At 41.8% G+C, this 18,988-nt stretch overlaps 1 protein-coding gene across 2 annotated transcripts in view; it reads left to right on the forward strand.

The window, feature by feature from the left end:
* LOC143295366 (uncharacterized) overlaps positions 1-18,988 on the forward strand; it is a 378,847-nt gene that overhangs the window by 313,026 nt on the left and 46,833 nt on the right. Inside the window, exons 4-5 of one of the 2 annotated variants that reach the window (XM_076607023.1) lie at positions 821-1,378; positions 18,128-18,433. In XM_076607023.1, the coding sequence (XP_076463138.1) occupies positions 1,207-1,378; positions 18,128-18,433 (478 nt within the window). In that variant the 5' untranslated portion in view covers positions 821-1,206. The remainder of the gene's footprint in view (positions 1-820; positions 1,379-18,127; positions 18,434-18,988) is intronic. The other variant, XM_076607024.1, reaches the window with a different exon arrangement.

Here is an 18,988-nt window from a genome sequence, read left to right on the forward strand (position 1 = left end):
AGGCGTAGACAATAGCTAATGTCACTAGACAGACTGATAGGCGTAGACAATAGCTAATGTCACTGGACAGACTGACAGGCGTAGACAATAGCTATTGTTACTAGACAGACTGACAGGCGTAGACCATAGCTAATATCACTGGACAGACTGACCAGTGTAGACCATATCAGCGTCACTGGACAGACCAACAAGCGTAGACCATAGTCAGCGTCACTGGACAGACTAACAGGCGTAGACCATAGTCAGCGTCACTGGACAGACTGACAGGCATAGACCATAGTCAGCGTCACTGGATAGACTGACAGGCATAGACCATAGTCAACGTCACTGGACAGACTGACAGGTGTAAACCATAGTCAGCGCCACTGGAATGACTTACAAATGTGATCCATATACAGGTCATTGGAAAGACTTGTATATGTATCATTAACAGATAAATGTGTTTATGCGTGAAGACGTGTATATGTATAAGGGATACTTGTCACACAAGCTGACATATACGTATGTAATATCATATCTGTATATCTATCTGAATCTCACACACTCTCTCTCAATATATATATATATATAGAGAGAGAGAGAGAGAGAGAGAGAGAGATGTGTGTGTGTGTGTGTGTGTGTGTGTGTGTGTGTGTGTGTGTGTTTATGTGTGCGTGTCCAATTCATCCAGAATAAACAGGTATGAAAGAAAATAATCTAACATACCAACAATTGAGTTGGTTGGTTTTTTTTTAATGTGTGCATACCTGCACGATTTGAGTCATACAGGTTGGATTATAATCCTGTAGTTTTATAATTATTATGTTATTCTGTTTTCAAGATACACTGTTGCAAAGGAAAATGATCAAATCCAAAGATTTTCCCTGAGCGCTGTGTCGGATGGTGCATCACGTCATTGTCAGGGAAGGCGTCACACGGGGCATGACGTCTCCATGAAAACTCTGACAGACACCCATATATGACATCACCATGGGTACCCAGACAAGGGCGCCCGCATTCACGATTTGTCAGTGAAGTCTACTTTCTTCTGTGTGTGCTCGTAACCAGTCCAGCAATACATGGATTCAAGCGTGTGTTCCTGTTTCCTCCCGGTGTCTCCCTGACACCCGGCATGCCCGCTGACCTCTGACCTTGAGGATTGCATCAGCACTTCCATTCCGTCAGGTCTGTCATCCTCACCCCAATCTGGGTCCTACATAACCAACCATGTTCGTTCCCGGGGCTCACGCGCGCCTGCACATCCAAGGGATCGGGGGCCGGCGCAACAAGAATCGTCAGAAGCAAGCGAGGAGGAAGGTGGGGGCGAGGGAGATCCTGAGGATGCCCTGCCTGCTGCCCACCATCTTCGTGGTCTTCTTCGGCCTCATCATCCTGGCAGGTGGGTCAGGTGTTTCGTGAACACGTGTGCGTGTGTGTGTGTGTGTGTGTTTGTGTGTGTATGTGTTTGTGTGTGTCACTGTGTGTGGTTTCAGCATGAGAATCAGAAAAAATAGTCAATGGAACCGTGACAAGTTTTACAAGACAGACATGTGCAGTCACACATAGTTCGTTAACGATAAATAAAATATAGAACAAGAAATTGAATTAGTTCTCCGTGCCATGGCGTTTTTGACAGCAGATGTAGACAAATTTTCCAACATTCCTACAAGTTTGTCTTCCGGTATCAGCTAACTGGATTTAGAATGATTTTAAGGTATTTTTGCTGAATTTTGTGTATGAATTCTTCTCTGATGTTCATAGTTCACAATAATCTAAGAAATTAATGAATTAATCATGATATGGATACTTATATTGCACCTGTCCTCCGTCGGAGACCAAGCTCTTAGCGCTTTACAAACACGGGGTCATTTGTACAGCACATGCCCACCTGGGTAGAGCCGACTGACGGCTGCAATTGGGCGCTCGTCATTTGTTTTCTGTGTCATTCATTCAGGTTTCAATCGCACACACATACACACTCAGACATGAAACATTTTACGTGTATGACCGTTTTTTGTATAGTTACCCCGCCATGTAGGCAGCCATATTCCGTTTCGAGGTGGGGGTGCATGCTGGGTATGTTCTTGTTTCCATAACCCACCGGACGCTGACCTGTATCACATGATCTTTAACGTGCGTATTTGATCTTCTGTGTGCGTATACATATGAAGGGAGTTAGGCACTAACAGGTCTGCACATATATTGACCTTGGAAAAATTCCCACCCTTTACCCACCAGGCACTGTTGCTGAGATTCGAATACAGGACCCTCAGATTGAAAGTCCAACGTATTAACCATTCGGCTGTTCCACAGATATATCTACAGATGGTATTATTCTTTTTTTGTCAGAACAGATTTCTCTGTGTGAAATTCGGGCTGCTCTCCCCAGGGAGAGCGTGTCGCTGCACTGAGAGAGCCACGCATTTTTTGTATTTTTTCCTGCATGCCGTTTTTAAAAAAATTGTTTTCCAGTCGAAGTGGATTTTTCTACAGAATTTTGCCAGGGACAGCCCTTTTGTTGCCGTGGGTTCTTTTACGTGCGTTAGGTGCATGCTGCCCACAGGACCTCGGTTATCGTCTCATCCGAATGACTAGCGTCCAGACCACCATTCAAGGTCTAGCGGAAGGGGAGAAAATACTGGCGACTGTGCCGTGATTGGAACCAGTGCGCTCAGATCCTCTTGCTTCCAAGGTGGACGCGTTACCCCTGGGCCATCACTCCACGTGTGTGTGTGTGTGTGAGTGTGATATTCATCCTGCATTGTTTGACATTGTAGGTATAGTCTCATTTCTTTTGGGGTGTTGAAATATCTACCCTTTTCTACTGCGAGATCATAACAGGATATTTTTCGGGCCCGACGTTGCTTAACTTCGGTGATCGGACGAGAACCGGTGTTTTCAACGTGGTATGGCCGTTGGCTGCCTCTCTGCTGTGTGGGGCTGAGTACAGGTGAGGGTGGCACCTGTGGGACCACAGCATCAGGGTGGTGCTTGGGCGCCTCCGTCGTCTGCGACTCCTGCATCGCTACTACACACACTGTGCAACCTGGGCTGACGCCAGCTGCACCAGCACCAAACCAGCGACGCAGGAGGCGCAGACGACGTTGAAAACACCGGTTCTCGTCCAATCACCGAAGTTAAGTGCACAGTGACTGTTTTTGATTTTAATTAAGATATCCTTCCTGTAAATTATGTTCGGTTCTGTACTCATCAGTACCTTTATTATGAAATAGTAATTTTCATTCATTTTCATATTTGTTTCCCTTTTCCTATATATAACATATTCGTATTCTACTTTATTTATGATAACGTGAGTAAGATTGTGAATGGTGAATGTGGACTGATTATTCCGAACGTGTCCTAAACCAAGATGTAATATGATTCTAACAGAGTTTATCCATGTTTACTGTTTTGTCTCCTGTGTGAGCATACCATCGTACACAGGTTTGATGTGTGAATTTGCTCGTGTATGTGTTATGTGAAACCAAAATTTTATCATTTGATTTACCACTTTTAAAGTTAAGGGGTGTTTACCTAATTCACCGAGTATGGCTTAATTTGTGGCTTTTTCGTGGACTCCCGATGTTGGTTTGAAAAAAAACTTTAATGAACATGTTCATGAGACAATGATTACACTGTTTTTTCAAAGGTGAACTTATTGTCAGCATTTCTAGAAGTGGGGAACCGTATTTCTGCTCCATAATTTAGGATAGGAGAAACAAGACTAGCAAATAATTTAGAGATTATATGTATGCTTATGTTCTCATTCTTGGAAGTTCTTTTAAGACTATGAGATGCTTTATATATATATATATATATATATATATATATATATATATATATATATATATATATATGTATGTATATATACATACATACATACATACATATATCAAATTGAAGCACCTACTTCGTATTCCTTTTTTGACTCACTTGTGTAAACAAAGTGAGTCTATGTTTTAACCCGGTGTTTGGTTGTGTGTGTGTGTGTGTGTGTGTGTGTGTGTGTGTGTGTGTGTATCCATGGTAAACTTTAACATTGACATTTTCTCTGCAAATACTTTGTCAGTTGACACCAAATTAGGCATAAAAATAGGAAAAATTCAGTTCTTTCCAGTCATCTTGTTTAAAACAATATTGCACCTCTGGGATGGGCACAAAAAAAATAAAAAATGAAGCCTAATTATATGCAAACTGCATTTACTGTTATATTTATATTTTTTGTATTCTCTAAACTTGGCACTTTGATCTGATATTCTGACCCAACAACAAGAGCAGTCATTATTATCATTTTTTGTTCAAACAGGAAATTCTTTTGCTAAGCATGGAAGTTTTATTTATTTTGCAAACGTTTTGGTGCAGATAGTAAAAAAGGGAAATTAATCTGTAATTAATGCTAGGGGACTTCATTTGCTTTAAACGGATCTTTCTCATCTTAAACATTACATTTTGAAATTATACTCAATACATAAAAAGCTTGTGTGTTTTACTCTCGGTGTACAGGGCTTTCACTATGTTCATTCGCTCAAGTGGTCTTTTTCGGAAAATACTAAAATCAATACGACTAGTGGACTTTACAGATCTGTTGGCTGAGCCCTGAAGGTCATGGGCAAAAATCAATTGCGTACACATATTTATACACATTCAAAGCGCGTGCTCATATTCTTCGCGAACGCGAACGACGCCATTTTGTTTCAAGTTGTTGACCTGCCCGTTCAATCCTATATTCAATGGACAATACACAATAACATGTGATGGAAAGTTGGAGAAGGAGACCGTTAAATATTTATTCAGAGAAAGATTTGTGAACGCCTCATCACTTACTGGATTATGCCCCAAACTACCATAAAAATATCCACAGAATCAATCGGAATTCACAGTTAAAAATTGTAAACCATGCGAGTTAATACCCTTGAACTGATCACGATGAAAGGAAAAAATTTCCAGTCTTGACTTTTCTCAAAATGAAGTCCTTTTCACTTCTTACGACGTTTATAAGCACTTGTACTTGGCTCTACATGTTATTAGTTTAACAAAATACTCAATTTTCATATCAACTTTAAAACTATAAAACTAGAATGAACATAAAAGAGAAATTGAATCGATCGTGTCGTACTACATTCCCGGCGGGTGTAACAAAACTTGTACATCAATCTAGATCTAGTGAAAACGGCTAAATGTTGCAGTGTGATTGCGGCGATAGCCATTAAAAAATAATTTTTTTATTGCCCTTAAAGATTTTTTGAATGCCCAAGATACACCAGAATAATATAATGTAAACAGTGTTCTCACTGCGAATACCGCAATTGATTTATCGCCCTTTAAAAAAGTATGTTCAAATGTTAAATTTTAGAACGTCAGTTAACGAGCCACGATAGTGTGATGGATAAGGCAGTTTCTTCTCACCCGAACACGCGGGGTTCGAATCTGGTTAGGACTTTTTTTTTCTTTTTTTTCTTTTTTAAGCGAAGCTTTATAATAACAAATACAGAACACATTTTAACGATTAGATTTTAAAAAAAAATTATATATTTTTTTTAAAGTGTATCACAAGTGAGTCTTGAAGGCCTTGCCTCTCTTGTTTGTCGTTTTGTGAACCTGCATGCGAAAATGTATCATAGGCTTTTTCTTTAAACTACGAAACATGTATGATAATAATATGTCCTTCCGATTTTCTTATGGTATAATCAACTATTCTAACACAACAATATGGTTCGTAGTTCTAAAGCCTTTTCTAAAACATGTTTGTTCTTTTGCAAGTAAATTGATTGATTCTAAATAGTTATTCAATCTGCTGCTGAGGGTTAGACAAAGTAGTTTATTTAAACAGCGGCTGATAGTTATTCCTCTGTAGATATATGGGTTTGATTTATTGCCCTCTTCATGGATTGGGATAGATAATGATATACCATTGTTACAGAAATCCGGACAACATCCAGTTTTCAGAACATAATCAAATACGGTTTTGATTGTGGGAAGTAAGTCTGGTTAGACAAATTTTATTATTTCATTCCTGATCCCATCTGGTTCATTGTTCAATTTTTGGCAAGCTTTTATCATTTCTGTTTAAAATATATCATTATCTAAACTAGTGTTGTTACAATTCACGTTGTTAAAACCGTTTTTCTTATTTTTCTGAATCGTATTTGGGCTTTCCTCTCCATCCGAACTGTATTTCCAATAATTTCATGAAAGTTGGTTATCAGTCTTTTAACTGACACAGATTGTATGATTAATGCGTTTCCATTGTTTTTAGCTGTTTATTTTTTTTCCCATAAAGCATTTGGATCATATGTTTAGCGAGTCAGCTAGTTTTGATTTACATATTCTTCTTTTTCTTAATCATTTTGTTGCAGAGTTTTCTCTTATAAATATATTTCTGATGTAGATTTTTGTTAAACGGGTAAGTATATATGTTTAAAGCATCTAATATTGATTTAGTTTCTTTACGTTGTTAAACACATTCTTTGTCAAACCATTTTTATTATGTTCCCTAATCTTCAGCGTATGACGTGGTATGTGTCTTGCAATGTTTTGAATGTGTGTGTGCGTGAGTGTGTGTGTGTGTGTGTGTGTGTGTGCGTGAGTGTGTGTGTGTGTGTGTGTGTGTGTGTGTGTGCAATCGCATGGGAACACACACAGCAGACTGGAGAAACGTTGAATTTGTAGGGCAGAGACAGGGACAGAAACAAAGGATAACAATGAAAAGAATGGATCGGGCACACCTGTGTGGAAACCCAAGCCCCCCACATAGCAGCTTGTTTCGTGTAATGACGTTACAATTCGGCACACCAGGGATCGCGCATCGCCAGGCGGGCCAACCTAATGACGTTACCAGCGCACAAAGAAACGTACCAATTAGCCTGTGTTTGCGTTGCAGCTGCAATTTACCGCTCATCTCCCATCCCGCCCGATTCATGCTGGGTACGTTATTTCTTGAACAGCAGTTTTTAAAATGAAAACCGACAGTTAAAGCTCGTCATCTTAGAACAACGATTTTACGCGGACCGAAAGTGGATTTCAGTTTCTTTTGGAGTGTGGTTGGTTCAACACCGGACTGCTGCTAGAGTGTTCACATCACATCGTGTAGAGAGCTGAAGGAAATACTGTTGGTGCAGATGTGAATGTATCAGACAGAAGAAAGGAATGTATCATACAGGAGGGATATATCAGACAAAAGGGAAGGGTGAATCAGACAGATGGAAGAGATGTATGAGAAATCAGAAGGGGTGTATCAGACAGAAAAGAAGGGATGTATCAGACAGAAGGGATGTATCAGACAGAAAGGATGTATCAGACAGGAGGGAAGGGGTGTGTCAGACAGAATAGAAGGGATGTATCAGACAGAAGGGATATGTAAGACAGAAAAGAAGGGGTACAGAATAGAAGGGATGTATCCGACAGAAAAGAAGGGATGTAGCAAACAGAATAGAAGGGATGTGTAAGACAGAATAGAAGGGTTGTAAGACAGAAAAGAAGGGTTATCGGACAGAATAGAAAGGGTGTAATAAACAGAATAGAAGGGATGTGTAAGACAGAAAAGAAGGGATGTATCAGACAGAAGGGGTGTGACAAACAGAATAGAAGGGATGTGTAAGACAGAATAGAAGGGTTGTAAGACAGAAAAGAAGGGTTATCGGACAGAATAGAAGGGGTGTAACAGACAGAAAAGAAGGGAATGTATCAGACAGAATAGAAGGGGTGTAACAAACAGAATAGAAGGGATGTGTAAGACAGAAAAGAAGAGATGCATCAGACAGAATAGAAGGGTGTAACCGACAGAATAGAAGGGATGTGTAAAACAGAATAGAAGGGATGTATCAGTCAGAAAAGAATGGATGTATCAGACAGAATAGAATGGGTGTAACAGACAGAATAGAAGGGGTGTGTAAGACAGAATAGAAGGGATGTGTAAGACAGAAAAGAAGGGATTATCAGACAGAATAGAAGGGGTGTAACAGACAGAATAGAAGGGATGTATAAGACAGAATAGAAGGGATGGGTAAGACAGAATAGAAGGGATGTGTAAGACAGAAAAAAGGGGTGTGTAAGACAGAGTAGAAGGGATGAGAAAGACAGAAGGGGTGTAAAAGACAGAATAGAAGGGATGTATCAGACAGAATAGAAGCGTACAGCAAGCAAGCACGCACGCAAGCAAGCAAGCAAGCAAGCACACACACACACACACACACACACACACACACACACACACACACACACACACATTTAATTCTTTCTTTCTCTGGATTTGTTATTGTCTTTTATGCTTTTGGTATAATGTATGAAATATTATGGGTCAGTACTGGTCATGGATCAATGTTTCGATTTGCTCGATAAAGGGGCATCTCAAACGTGTTGTGAAGAAAACCCATAATTTGACTGACGTTATATGTATTTCCATATTTCAGGTTCAGAGGGATACTTTACTGTATGTCATGGGTCGAGAATCTGAACAAATTTTCAATTCGTTTGTTTGGAACGAAATTGGTGAAGGTGAGGCTAGGCAACGAGAGAGTGACACAGACATTGAAACAGTTGTGAAAAAATTCACTGATTACAGAACAGCAACAGTGAAAATGGGACTGATGACGCGTTTAGAAGAAACTGTGTCAAGTGACGTTTTCGGAACAACAGGTCTTTTAAAAACTGAACTAATGACCATTAAAATAAAAGAAAACTGCACACCGCATTGCGTCACCACAGCACGCCGTGTTCCATTTCCACTGAGAGAAGGTCAAACAAGAGCTGGACAGACTTGAGCAAGCAGGAGTCATCAAAGAAGTTAAGGAGCCTAGAGACTGGTGCGCTCCTATGGTTCCTGTTGTGAAACCAAATGGACAGATTAGGGTGACTGTAGACTTTAAGAAATTGAAAGGTGCAGTGAAAAGACCGCATTGTATGTTGCCAAATTTAGACGACATTGGGCCAAAACTGTCAGGATCTACTGTATTTTCCACTCTTGATGCGTCATCGGGTTTCTATCAGATACTCATAGCAGAAGAAAGCATGCCATTCACAACCTTGATCATGTAGCGTCTCACTCTTACGTGTTATTTACTTCCTTTGTTTAGTTTAGATAAGTTACTTCCCTTGTTTTGTTTCCTTGGTTACGACTTCCGTTTTGGCTCAACGGATCGTGGGACTTATCTAAGAGTTTCCCGAGTTTTTATTTATACAAAACCATTTGTTGCATACTCTACATTGGTGACCCCGTTCCAGAACACGTAAGAAATGGCACAAGAGTCTCCTGAAGCAAACATTCTAGCAAACTTAGTAACTCAAATGCAGACTCTTGTTAGTCAACCTACTAACGAAGTGAATGCAGTGTCTGTGAAGCTCCCAGAATTCTGGATTAAATCTCCAGAAGTGTGGTTCGCGAGGGTTGAAGCCCAGTTTGGCACCAAAGCTATCACACAAGATCAAACAAAGTATGACTACGTTGTCAGTGCTCTTGACATCAACACTGCAGATGAAGTGCAATCAATTCTCCTCAATCCACCAGCTGTAAACAAATATAACACTTTGAAAAGTGCTCTCATCAAGACCTTTGGAAAATCCCAGGCCCAGAAAGATGCAGAGTTACTCAGTCTCAGTGGACTGGGTGACAAACGTCCTACTGCCCTCATGCACTGAAAGATGATCCACAGACACTGAAGCGTGCACTTTTTCTATCAAATCTTCCTGACGACATTCGTAACATCCGCGCAGGACATAACACTGATAATGTAGAAGAGCTTGCTGAAGCTGCAGACCGTTTGTGGGAAACACGCACTGCAGGTGTCCAACAGATTTCAGTGGTTCAACCTGACACATATGGTGTGACCATGGGCCCATCTGTGGAAGCTGTATCTGCCGCTAAAAGATTTCAGCGAAACTCCCGCTCACTTCATCAGAGTAATTCAATTCCAGCTTCACGATCAACAGCACAGTCCTCTGTGTGTTTCTACCATCAGAGATTTGGACCAGATGCTCGTCGCTGCCAGCCTGGTTGCAAGTTTACATCTCTTCTGAAGAATAAACAAGACACATCATTGTCGGGAAACGACAAAGCCAGTCACTAAACGTGGTAGGGGTCGGCATTTCAAACTCAAACACGTTCTCTGTTTTAGATCGCCACACTGGACAATCCTTCTTGATTGATACTGGTGCTGACGTGTCGGTGTATCCTGCCTCTGCACAGGATCGCAAGACTAACCCACCTTCTGCACCCCTTTCTGCTGCAAATGGAACTTTCATCAAAACCTAGGGCAAAAACAACATCACTTTAGAAATCAGTTTAAAAAAACTCTATTCACATGACTTCTATCTTGCTGATGTCACACACCCCATTCTTGGTGCTGATTTTTTCATCGCTCACTCACTCATCATTGATCTCAAGGGCAAACGTCTCCTGTCCCTAGACAATGTTTCCACTTCACTCAAAAACACGGATGCACCTTTGTCTGTGGCTGGTCTTTCATTTCTACCACACAATGCTTACTCTGATCTGCTTCAACAGTTTCCAGAATTACTGACACATTTTGACTCCACCGTCAACAAACATGGTGTTGAACATCACATCATCACACATGGCCCACCAGTTCATGCCCGTGCCCGACGCTTAAACCCAGAAAAACGTGCAGCTGCCAAATCTGAATTCCTGAAAATGGAAGAGATGGGTATCATCCGTCGGTCCAACTCCGTTTGGTCTTCACCCCTACATGTGGTTCCCAAGTCAAATGGCCAGTGGCGACCCTGCGGGGACTACAGACGCCTCAACACTGCTACCAAAGATGATCGATACCCCTTGCCTCACATTCAGGATTTCAGCAATCATTTGGCAGGATGCACCATTTTCTCCAAGATTGATTTGGTCAGGGGTTATCATCAGATTCCAATGGCACCATCTTCTATTGCTAAGACTGCCACCATCACACCTTTCGGTCTCTGGGAATTTCTCTGCATGCCTTTCGGCCTCAAGAACGCAGCCCAGGCTTTCCAACGTCTCATGGATGGCATTCTAAGGGACATTCCCTTCACTTTTGTCTACATTGATGACATCCTTGTAACAAGTCACTCACATGAGGAACATCTTGAGCACCTGAGACAACTTTTTCAGCTCCTTTCAGCGAATGGACTAGTCATCAACAAAGGCAAGTGTGTTTTTGGTGCTAGTGAGTTGGATTTCCTTGGGCATCATGTCACGGCTCAAGGAATACGTCCACTCCCTGACCGGGTAGCTGCCCTCCATGACTGTGCTGCACCTGCCGACCGTACCAGCCTTCAACGGTTTCTGGGGATGATGAATTACTATTATTGTTTCATCCCACATGTTGCAGACATCCTGGCTCCACTTCATGCCCAAGCAAGCGGTAAAGGACAATCCATTGACTGGTCTGCAGAATGCCAAACTACTTTTGAAAAAGCCAGAGAAGCACTCAATGAGGCAGTGCTCTTAATCACCCCCAAACAGATGCACCAACAAGTCTTACAGTGGATGCATCCAACACTGCTGTAGGAGCTCAACTTGAACAACGTCAAGGCCAGTCCTGGGTACCTCTTGCCTTCTTCTCCAGAAAACTTTCAGAAACAGAAAAGAAGTACAGTGCCTTTGACCGTGAACTTCTTGCAGCTTACAGTGCCATCAAACATTTCAGAAATTTTTGGAAGGACGTTCTTTTGCTCTGTACACGGATCACAAACCCTTAACATCAGCTCTCAAGAGTCAAACTGACCGATCCCCTCGTCAGACAAGACATCTTTCCTACATTGCTGAATTCACCACTGACAACCAATACATCCAGGGCAAATTCAATGTGGTAGCCGACGCCCTTTCACGTTTCAGTACCAACTCCATTGCAGAAGAACGCTGCATTTCCTCTGTGGGTGACTTCAATCGCCTTGCTGAAGATCAAGCTCAGTCTGATGAGATGGAAACCTTTCGCACAGCTGCCACTGGTCTCCAGCTACAAGATGTTCAGCTTGGGACACTCACCCTGCTGTGTGATATATCCACTGGTGTCCAGAGGCCAGTGCTACCAAAGTCCTGGACACGCATAGTCTTTGACAACATTCATGGCCTCTCTCATGCAGGTACACGTCCGAATCAACGAGCTATCAGCCAACGTTTTGTGTGGCACGGTATGAAACGTGACATACGCAAGTGGTGCAAGGAATGTCATGCCTGCCAAACCTCCAAAATCCATAGACACACAAGAGCACCACTAGTAGAACGTCCACTACCAAATACCAGATTCTGCAGTCTGCATGTGGACCTTGTTGGACCTCTGCCAACCAGCCAGGGCATGAACTATCTCTTCACCATTATTGACCGTTTCACCAGATGGCCAGAAGCCATTCCCTTACCAGATGCTCATGCTTCTACCTGTGCTACAGCTCTTGTTCACCACTGGATCGCAAGATTTGGGGTTCCAGAAGACATTATCTCAGACCGTGGCAAGCAGTTCACCTCAGCTCTTTGGACAGAGTGCAACAAGCTTTTGGGCATTGAGACACACACGACCACAGCCTATCACCCCCAGGCGAATGGCATGGTTGAGCGCTTCCATCGTCAGCTCAAGGCAGCACTCAAGGCACGCACTACTGGCCCTGACTGGGTTGCAGAATTACCCATGGTTCTGTTGGGAATTCGCTCTTCTTGGCGTGTGGATCCTGACTGCTCTCCAGCTGAGCTGGTGTATGGCTCAACCCTTCGCCTTCCTGGTGAATTTCTTCAACCACTTGAAGCACGGACTGTTGAACCAGACTCTACATTTCTCAAACATCTTCAGCACACCATGCGCTCCGTACAACCTCCAGCACCAAAGCTCCATGGCCAACAGTCTACCTGTGTACCTGCAAATTTGGCCTCAACAGGTAATGTCTACGTCCGAACTGACTGTCACCGACATCCATTTCAGCAACCTTATCAAGGCCCTTATCGCATCATGGACACCAGTGACAAGTTCTTCACCCTGGACATCAAAGGCCGCTCAGAGAAGGTCTCAATCGACCGACTCAAAGCTGCTTTTGTGACGCCACTCACATCTTCAGATGACAAGAGACTGGATTCATCTGCTGAAGCATCATCGTCATCACTACTGCCAAAAACCTCCACAGAGTCAATGACTGTACCATCATCATCCGCAGTCATACACCCAGAAACCTCGACTCGCTCTAGTCAAATTTCACGGTACGTTAACAGTCATTCTCATTCACTCCTTGACAATTCTTTTGTAGTTGTACTCCGCTGGGAAGGGGGTAATGTAGCGTCTCACTCTTATGTGTTATTTACTTCCTTTGTTTAGTTTAGATAAGTTACTTCCCTTGTTTTGTTTCCTTGGTTACGACTTCCGTTTTGGCTCAACGGATCGTCGAAAGCTGTATTAAAAGTCGTGGGACTTATCTAAGAGTTTCCCGAGTTTTTATTTATACAAAACCATTTGTTGCATACTCTACAATCACACCACATGGGAGATATTGGTTCCAACGTGTCCCTATGGGAATCAGTCTAGGACCTGAAGTCTTCCAAATGAAGATAAAGGAAGTCCTACAAGGTCTTGAGGGATGTGACGCTATCATGGACGACACCATAGTCTACGGGAAAACTGTAAAAGAGCATGATGCCAGACTGGAAAAAGTTTTAAAAAGAATTTAAGACTTTGGCATGAAGCTGAATAAAGAAAAATGCCACATGAAGAAGAGTGAAGTCAAATTCTTTGGACACATTGTGAGTGCTAATGGGATAGCTCAAACCCACAGAAAGTCCGAGTGATTCGTGACATGCCAGCACCAAAGTCAGTCCAAGAACTCAGATCTGTGTGTGGAATGTTCAACTACATAAACTGAAGCCTGTGACAGATCTGCTGAAAGGAGATGTCGAATGGATGTGGGGTCCTCCTCAACAGAAGCCATTTGATGAGGTGAAGAAGTGCATAGTAGAATCAACTGCTTTAGGCTTCTACAATCCCAACAAGAGCACCGTAGTCAGCGCCGACAGCAGTAGTTATGGTCTAGGTGCAACCCTCATGCAGTGTAATGATGAAGGCATACTTGTCCCTATTGCCTTCGCCTCAAGAACTCTCACAGACTCAGAACGCAGATATGCTCAAATAGAGAAGGAATGCCTCGCATCTGTTTGGGCATGTGAAAGATTTTCCAAGTATCTGGTAGGCCTAGACAGTTTTGAACTTCAAACGTATCATAAACCTTTAGTTCCTCTGATGACAAGCAAAGATTTGGACAAAGCACCAGTGAGGTGCCAGAGATTGTTAATCAGACTTCAGCGTTTCAACCCTGTCGTAGTCCATGTCCCAGGAAAGTCGATAGTGATTGCAGATTCACTTTCAAGGTTACCAGTGCCTCACACAGATGAAGACAAGAGCATGGATGAAGCCGTCACAGCACATGTGGACTGTGTAGAATCTCAGTGGCCTGTGACCAGCCAGACTAGACATTCTGAGAGCAGAGACAGTACATGACAGAGAACTGCAACTCGTGATAGGGTACATATTGAATGGATGGCCACGGACGGTACCATATCATCTTCAAGACTATGAGCGAGCACAAGGACAGTTGTCCATGGTGGATGGCTTTGTTGTGTTTGAGAACAGGATTGTTGTTCCTAAGTCACAGAGAAAACATGTCCTTCAAAAGCTACACGAGTCTCACCAAGGCACAGGCAAGTGTAGGCAGAACGCACAAGCATCAGTGTGGTGGCCAGGTCTCAGCAAAGAACTCAAACAGGTGGTGTACAACTGTGCACAGTGTAGGAAGAATAGGCCAACTCGGAAGAAGAGCCATTACAACCAACACCACTACCGCAGAGACCATGGCAAAAGTTAGGGGCAGACCTGTGTAACCACAAAGGAAAAGATTATCTTGTGGTTGTGGATTATTTTTCCAGGTGGATAGAAATTTCATATCTCAAATCAACAACAACATCCAGCGTGATCAAAGTGATAAAGAAACTGTTCACTACACATGGCATTCCTGATGAACTTATTTCAGACAATGGACCACAGTTTAAATGCCATGAGTTTGCTGAATTTTGTCAAGAGCATGATATCCGTCATAGAACCAGCAGTCTAGGTTTCCCTCAATCGAATGGCCAAGCAGAAAGCTCCATCAAAATAGCTAAGAAAATTCTGGATAAGGATGACCCAGAAATAGCACTGTTAAACTACAGAGTGACTCCTCACTCCAGCACGGGAGTCAGTCCTTCAGTTGCCTTGATGGGTAAGCAGCTGAGAACCAAAGTGCCAATGCTTCCAGAGAATCTACTGCCAAAGTTCCCAGATCACAAGACAATTTCTCTGAATTATCAGAAAACAAAGCAGAGCTACAAGGACAATTTTGACCATCGTCATGGAGTTGTTTCCCTCTACCCCCTGAGGTCAAGAGATTCCGTTCTGATCAAGGGAGATGATGCTAAAAAGTGGGACAGAGCAGGGACGGTTGAAGCCATGGATCCAAGCAACCGTACTAACCTCATAAACACACCAGCAGGCGTACTTCGACGAAACCGCAAGCACCTGCAGGCAGTACCACCATTGCCGATATCCAGTACCAGCCGGCAACTAACAACACCACCAGAACAGCACACTCACCGGGACATCGTTGTGCAGAACACACCGCCAGTGTCCTCTATGGATCAACAGCAGCCAGTGATTTCAGCTCCCAGGATTGTCACTCAGAATTCCCAGGACATAGTCGAGATTCTAAGGACATCATTTCTGTTTCCCAGGACACCCGCAAAATTTCCGCAACTCCAGCTGTTACCAATAGACCAACGCGTGTTACCAGATCAGCGAGTGGTTATGTTGCAAAGAAACCAGCAAGATATTGTGAACATGTTAAATGTAAAAGCAAAGGTTAATTGAAGCCTTCAAAAGTCTATGTTTGATTTGCTGGTGCCAAGCATTTTCAGTTCTTTTCTGTGTTTATTTAAAAATGTTAAAGCTTTGCTTAGTAACGTTGAGTGTAATTGTTGTTTCATTGAAATGTTTTTAAAATTTGCTAAAGAAAAAGTAGGAGTATTGATTAGTTTTCATTTATTTTCTAATTTAAAAAAAAAAAGAAAAAAAAGAAAACTAATACAGGAACGAAGTTGTGTGACTTTATTTACATTGCTTCAAGGAGACATGAGCATCATTACAAACTCTGTGACGTATGATAAAAACTCGTCATAGGTCGTGTTTTAGAACACTTTCCATTGCGTATTTAAGTGACGTCTAGTTCAGGACTCAACTTCAATGCCATTAGATTATCACTGGACGTTTCGGAAATCACAAAAACTACTTTTGAGTTACTTCTTTATACCAGTGTGTGCAGTCTACATCTTGAACTAATAAGTGAGTCAGTGAACGGACTCGTGTGTGAAAGTAGTTTTAACTTGTCCAAGATTAATTAAGCATGAATGTGAAGATAATTGAGTTTTAAAGTTAAAATAATAATATTAATAATAATAATAATTTATAATGTTTCTAATTTAAATTTATAATGTTAAAGGCTATAATGAATCTAGTTTTGAATTAGAGTGCTACTAACGAATAAAGTTAAGAGTTTGTTGTTAAAGGGGTTGAGAATATTAAAAAAAATAAAAATAAAAATAAAAAGGGAGATGTTCTGGTATCGTCAACTTTAGCATCAACACAGTAGTAGACGATCCATGTTAGGTAACTCTATATTACGAATAAAATATAGATGTCGCTGCAGTTGTCTTGACGACCATCATGAAAGTAAAAGTCGTTGACCCCATTTCTCGTCTTTGGTTCATTTATTGAATGCCCACACCAAAGTACGAGACAAGAACATCTTGGATGACAGGCGTTTGTCTATTGCCCAGACAGTCAACACTATGGGCATCAGCTACGATTCAGTGCAGACTGTCTCGATTGGTATCTTAGGGATGAGTAAACTGTCTGCACGATGGGTGCAAGATAAAATGTGGGTCACCACTAAAAGCCTGAATCAAGGAAGCAAAGCAAGCAATGGAAGCACCTTGGTTCACCCCCTCCCAAGAAATTCAAATAGGTTGCATCTGTTGGAAAGGTTATGGCTTCCTTTTTCTTGGATTACGAGGGAATCAAAATGTTTGACTCTCTGCAAATATGTAAATTCCTTCCACTACCATCCTCTCTCTCTCTCTCTCTCTGCGTGTGTCTCTGTCTCTCTCTGTTTAAAAAGCACATCTGTTAGTTAACGCAATTAGACACATGTATACAAGGAAACATGACTAAGCAAAAAGATCGTTTGGAGTGTTCATGTCTGACACAAAAGTTAAAAAGTCAGTCTTTGCCACGTTCTTTCATTCTAACATAGACGTTTACATGTTCATCACTTATTGATAAGTGAATGTTTTTTGTTGTGACTTTAATCGTTGGTTTTTAATTTCGGACTAAAAGTAATGGTGCTCTCCTTTGAAGATGCCTAAAGTTGATAGTGTAGCAAATTAATACTTTATAGACAGATAAAAGATAAACGGTTATTACTCTGACCACAGATTCGCCCCCGGCATGTTCGGGTGGGAAGAAATTGTCTTTATCACTGCGCTATTGCGGATTTATGAATGACTTTTAAATATTAACATTTAAGCATGCTTTTAAGGGCGATAAATCGATTATGGTTTTCTAAGTGATAACGCTGTTTAAATCATATTTTGGTGTATCTCGGGCATTTAAAAATTCTTTAAGGGTTAAAACGTAGACTCACTTTGTTTACACAAGTGAATCAAGAAAATAAACTGTCCACTAAACTTGAGTTGTTGATAACCATCTATTTTGCAGTTATGGCTGGCTATTCTTAAAATTCACAGTGTTACATGAAGCGAAATACACCCTTTCCTTAATGGGGTGTTCCTGGGTTATTTTTTCGTTTTTTTTAGAAAGAGAGAGAGTGAGTTCAGATGGACTCTATGTATCCCCTTTGTACCCCAGTGTCACCAGATCGACTTTTTGGTCCTGTTATACAATATATTATATTACACTTGAAGTTATGATACCTATTTTAATGTTTCGCGTTTTCTGTTGTTTCTCTAACATTCTTAGATGGCCTTTATGCAGCCTTATGTAAAATTAGCAGATAAGCAGATATGTTGATAAGCAGAAAATAGTTGTCTCAATCAATAAGTCAGGATTAAACGATTGACTGACATTTCGTGGCCATGCAGGTGGAGCAGGCATGTGTGTCCTGGGCTACATCCCCGATACCATCACCCAGGTCAGTGACTACAGCAACACAACCACCGTCGTCATGGTGACCAAAGACGCCAGCTACTACGCCACTAAGAGCTTGAGCTACGCGGGGCCCATCCTTATGGGCTGTGGCTTCTTCGCCATCATCGTGTCCTGCGTGCTCTACTGTGAGATCGTCGACCGCTACGCCGTACTGTTGCCCAACAAGCCCCAGACCTGTCTGAGGCGTCGGGACGTCCTAGAGATGATCCTCAGCGAGTTCAAAAAGTCTTATTTCAGAGGTGAGGGACGGTAATTCTGCTCTAGAAGCGAGAAACTATTCAAAAATCATGTTTTAGAGGTGAAAAGGTTTTCAACAGTCTTACTTTAGAGCTGAGAGAATGTTCAAAAGTCCTTTCATAGAGGTGGAAAACCACTTTAGAAGTGTCGCTAAATGTTCAAAGATGATAGACTGATCAAAAAAGACGTATTTCAGAGGTAAAGGACTGTTCGAAATATGTTTATCAAATGGCACTGTAAAAAATAAAATGAAAAATATCAAAAAATCAAAAAAGGTCCTGTCTCAGAGGTGACGGATATTTTAGTGGGCTTACAACAAAATATATATATGCCCTTTTCAGTAACAGTGTACTTTCCCTTGAAAATTCAGTTCCAACCTGAACTACAAAAGCTGTTGTTACTACAATGATTGAAATTGCTGAAATTGGGCATTTGCAAGTAAATGGATTGGAACAAATCAGCACGTAACCATCATCATCATCAGCTGCCCCATGGCGGTTGCCGTTGGGGCGCTACAGATGACCTGTCAGCCAGTCCTCTCCATCCATCCCTGTCTT

This window comes from Babylonia areolata, chromosome 20 (assembly GCF_041734735.1).
Source record: "Babylonia areolata isolate BAREFJ2019XMU chromosome 20, ASM4173473v1, whole genome shotgun sequence".
In the NCBI taxonomy this organism is placed as follows: domain Eukaryota; kingdom Metazoa; phylum Mollusca; class Gastropoda; order Neogastropoda; family Buccinidae; genus Babylonia; species Babylonia areolata.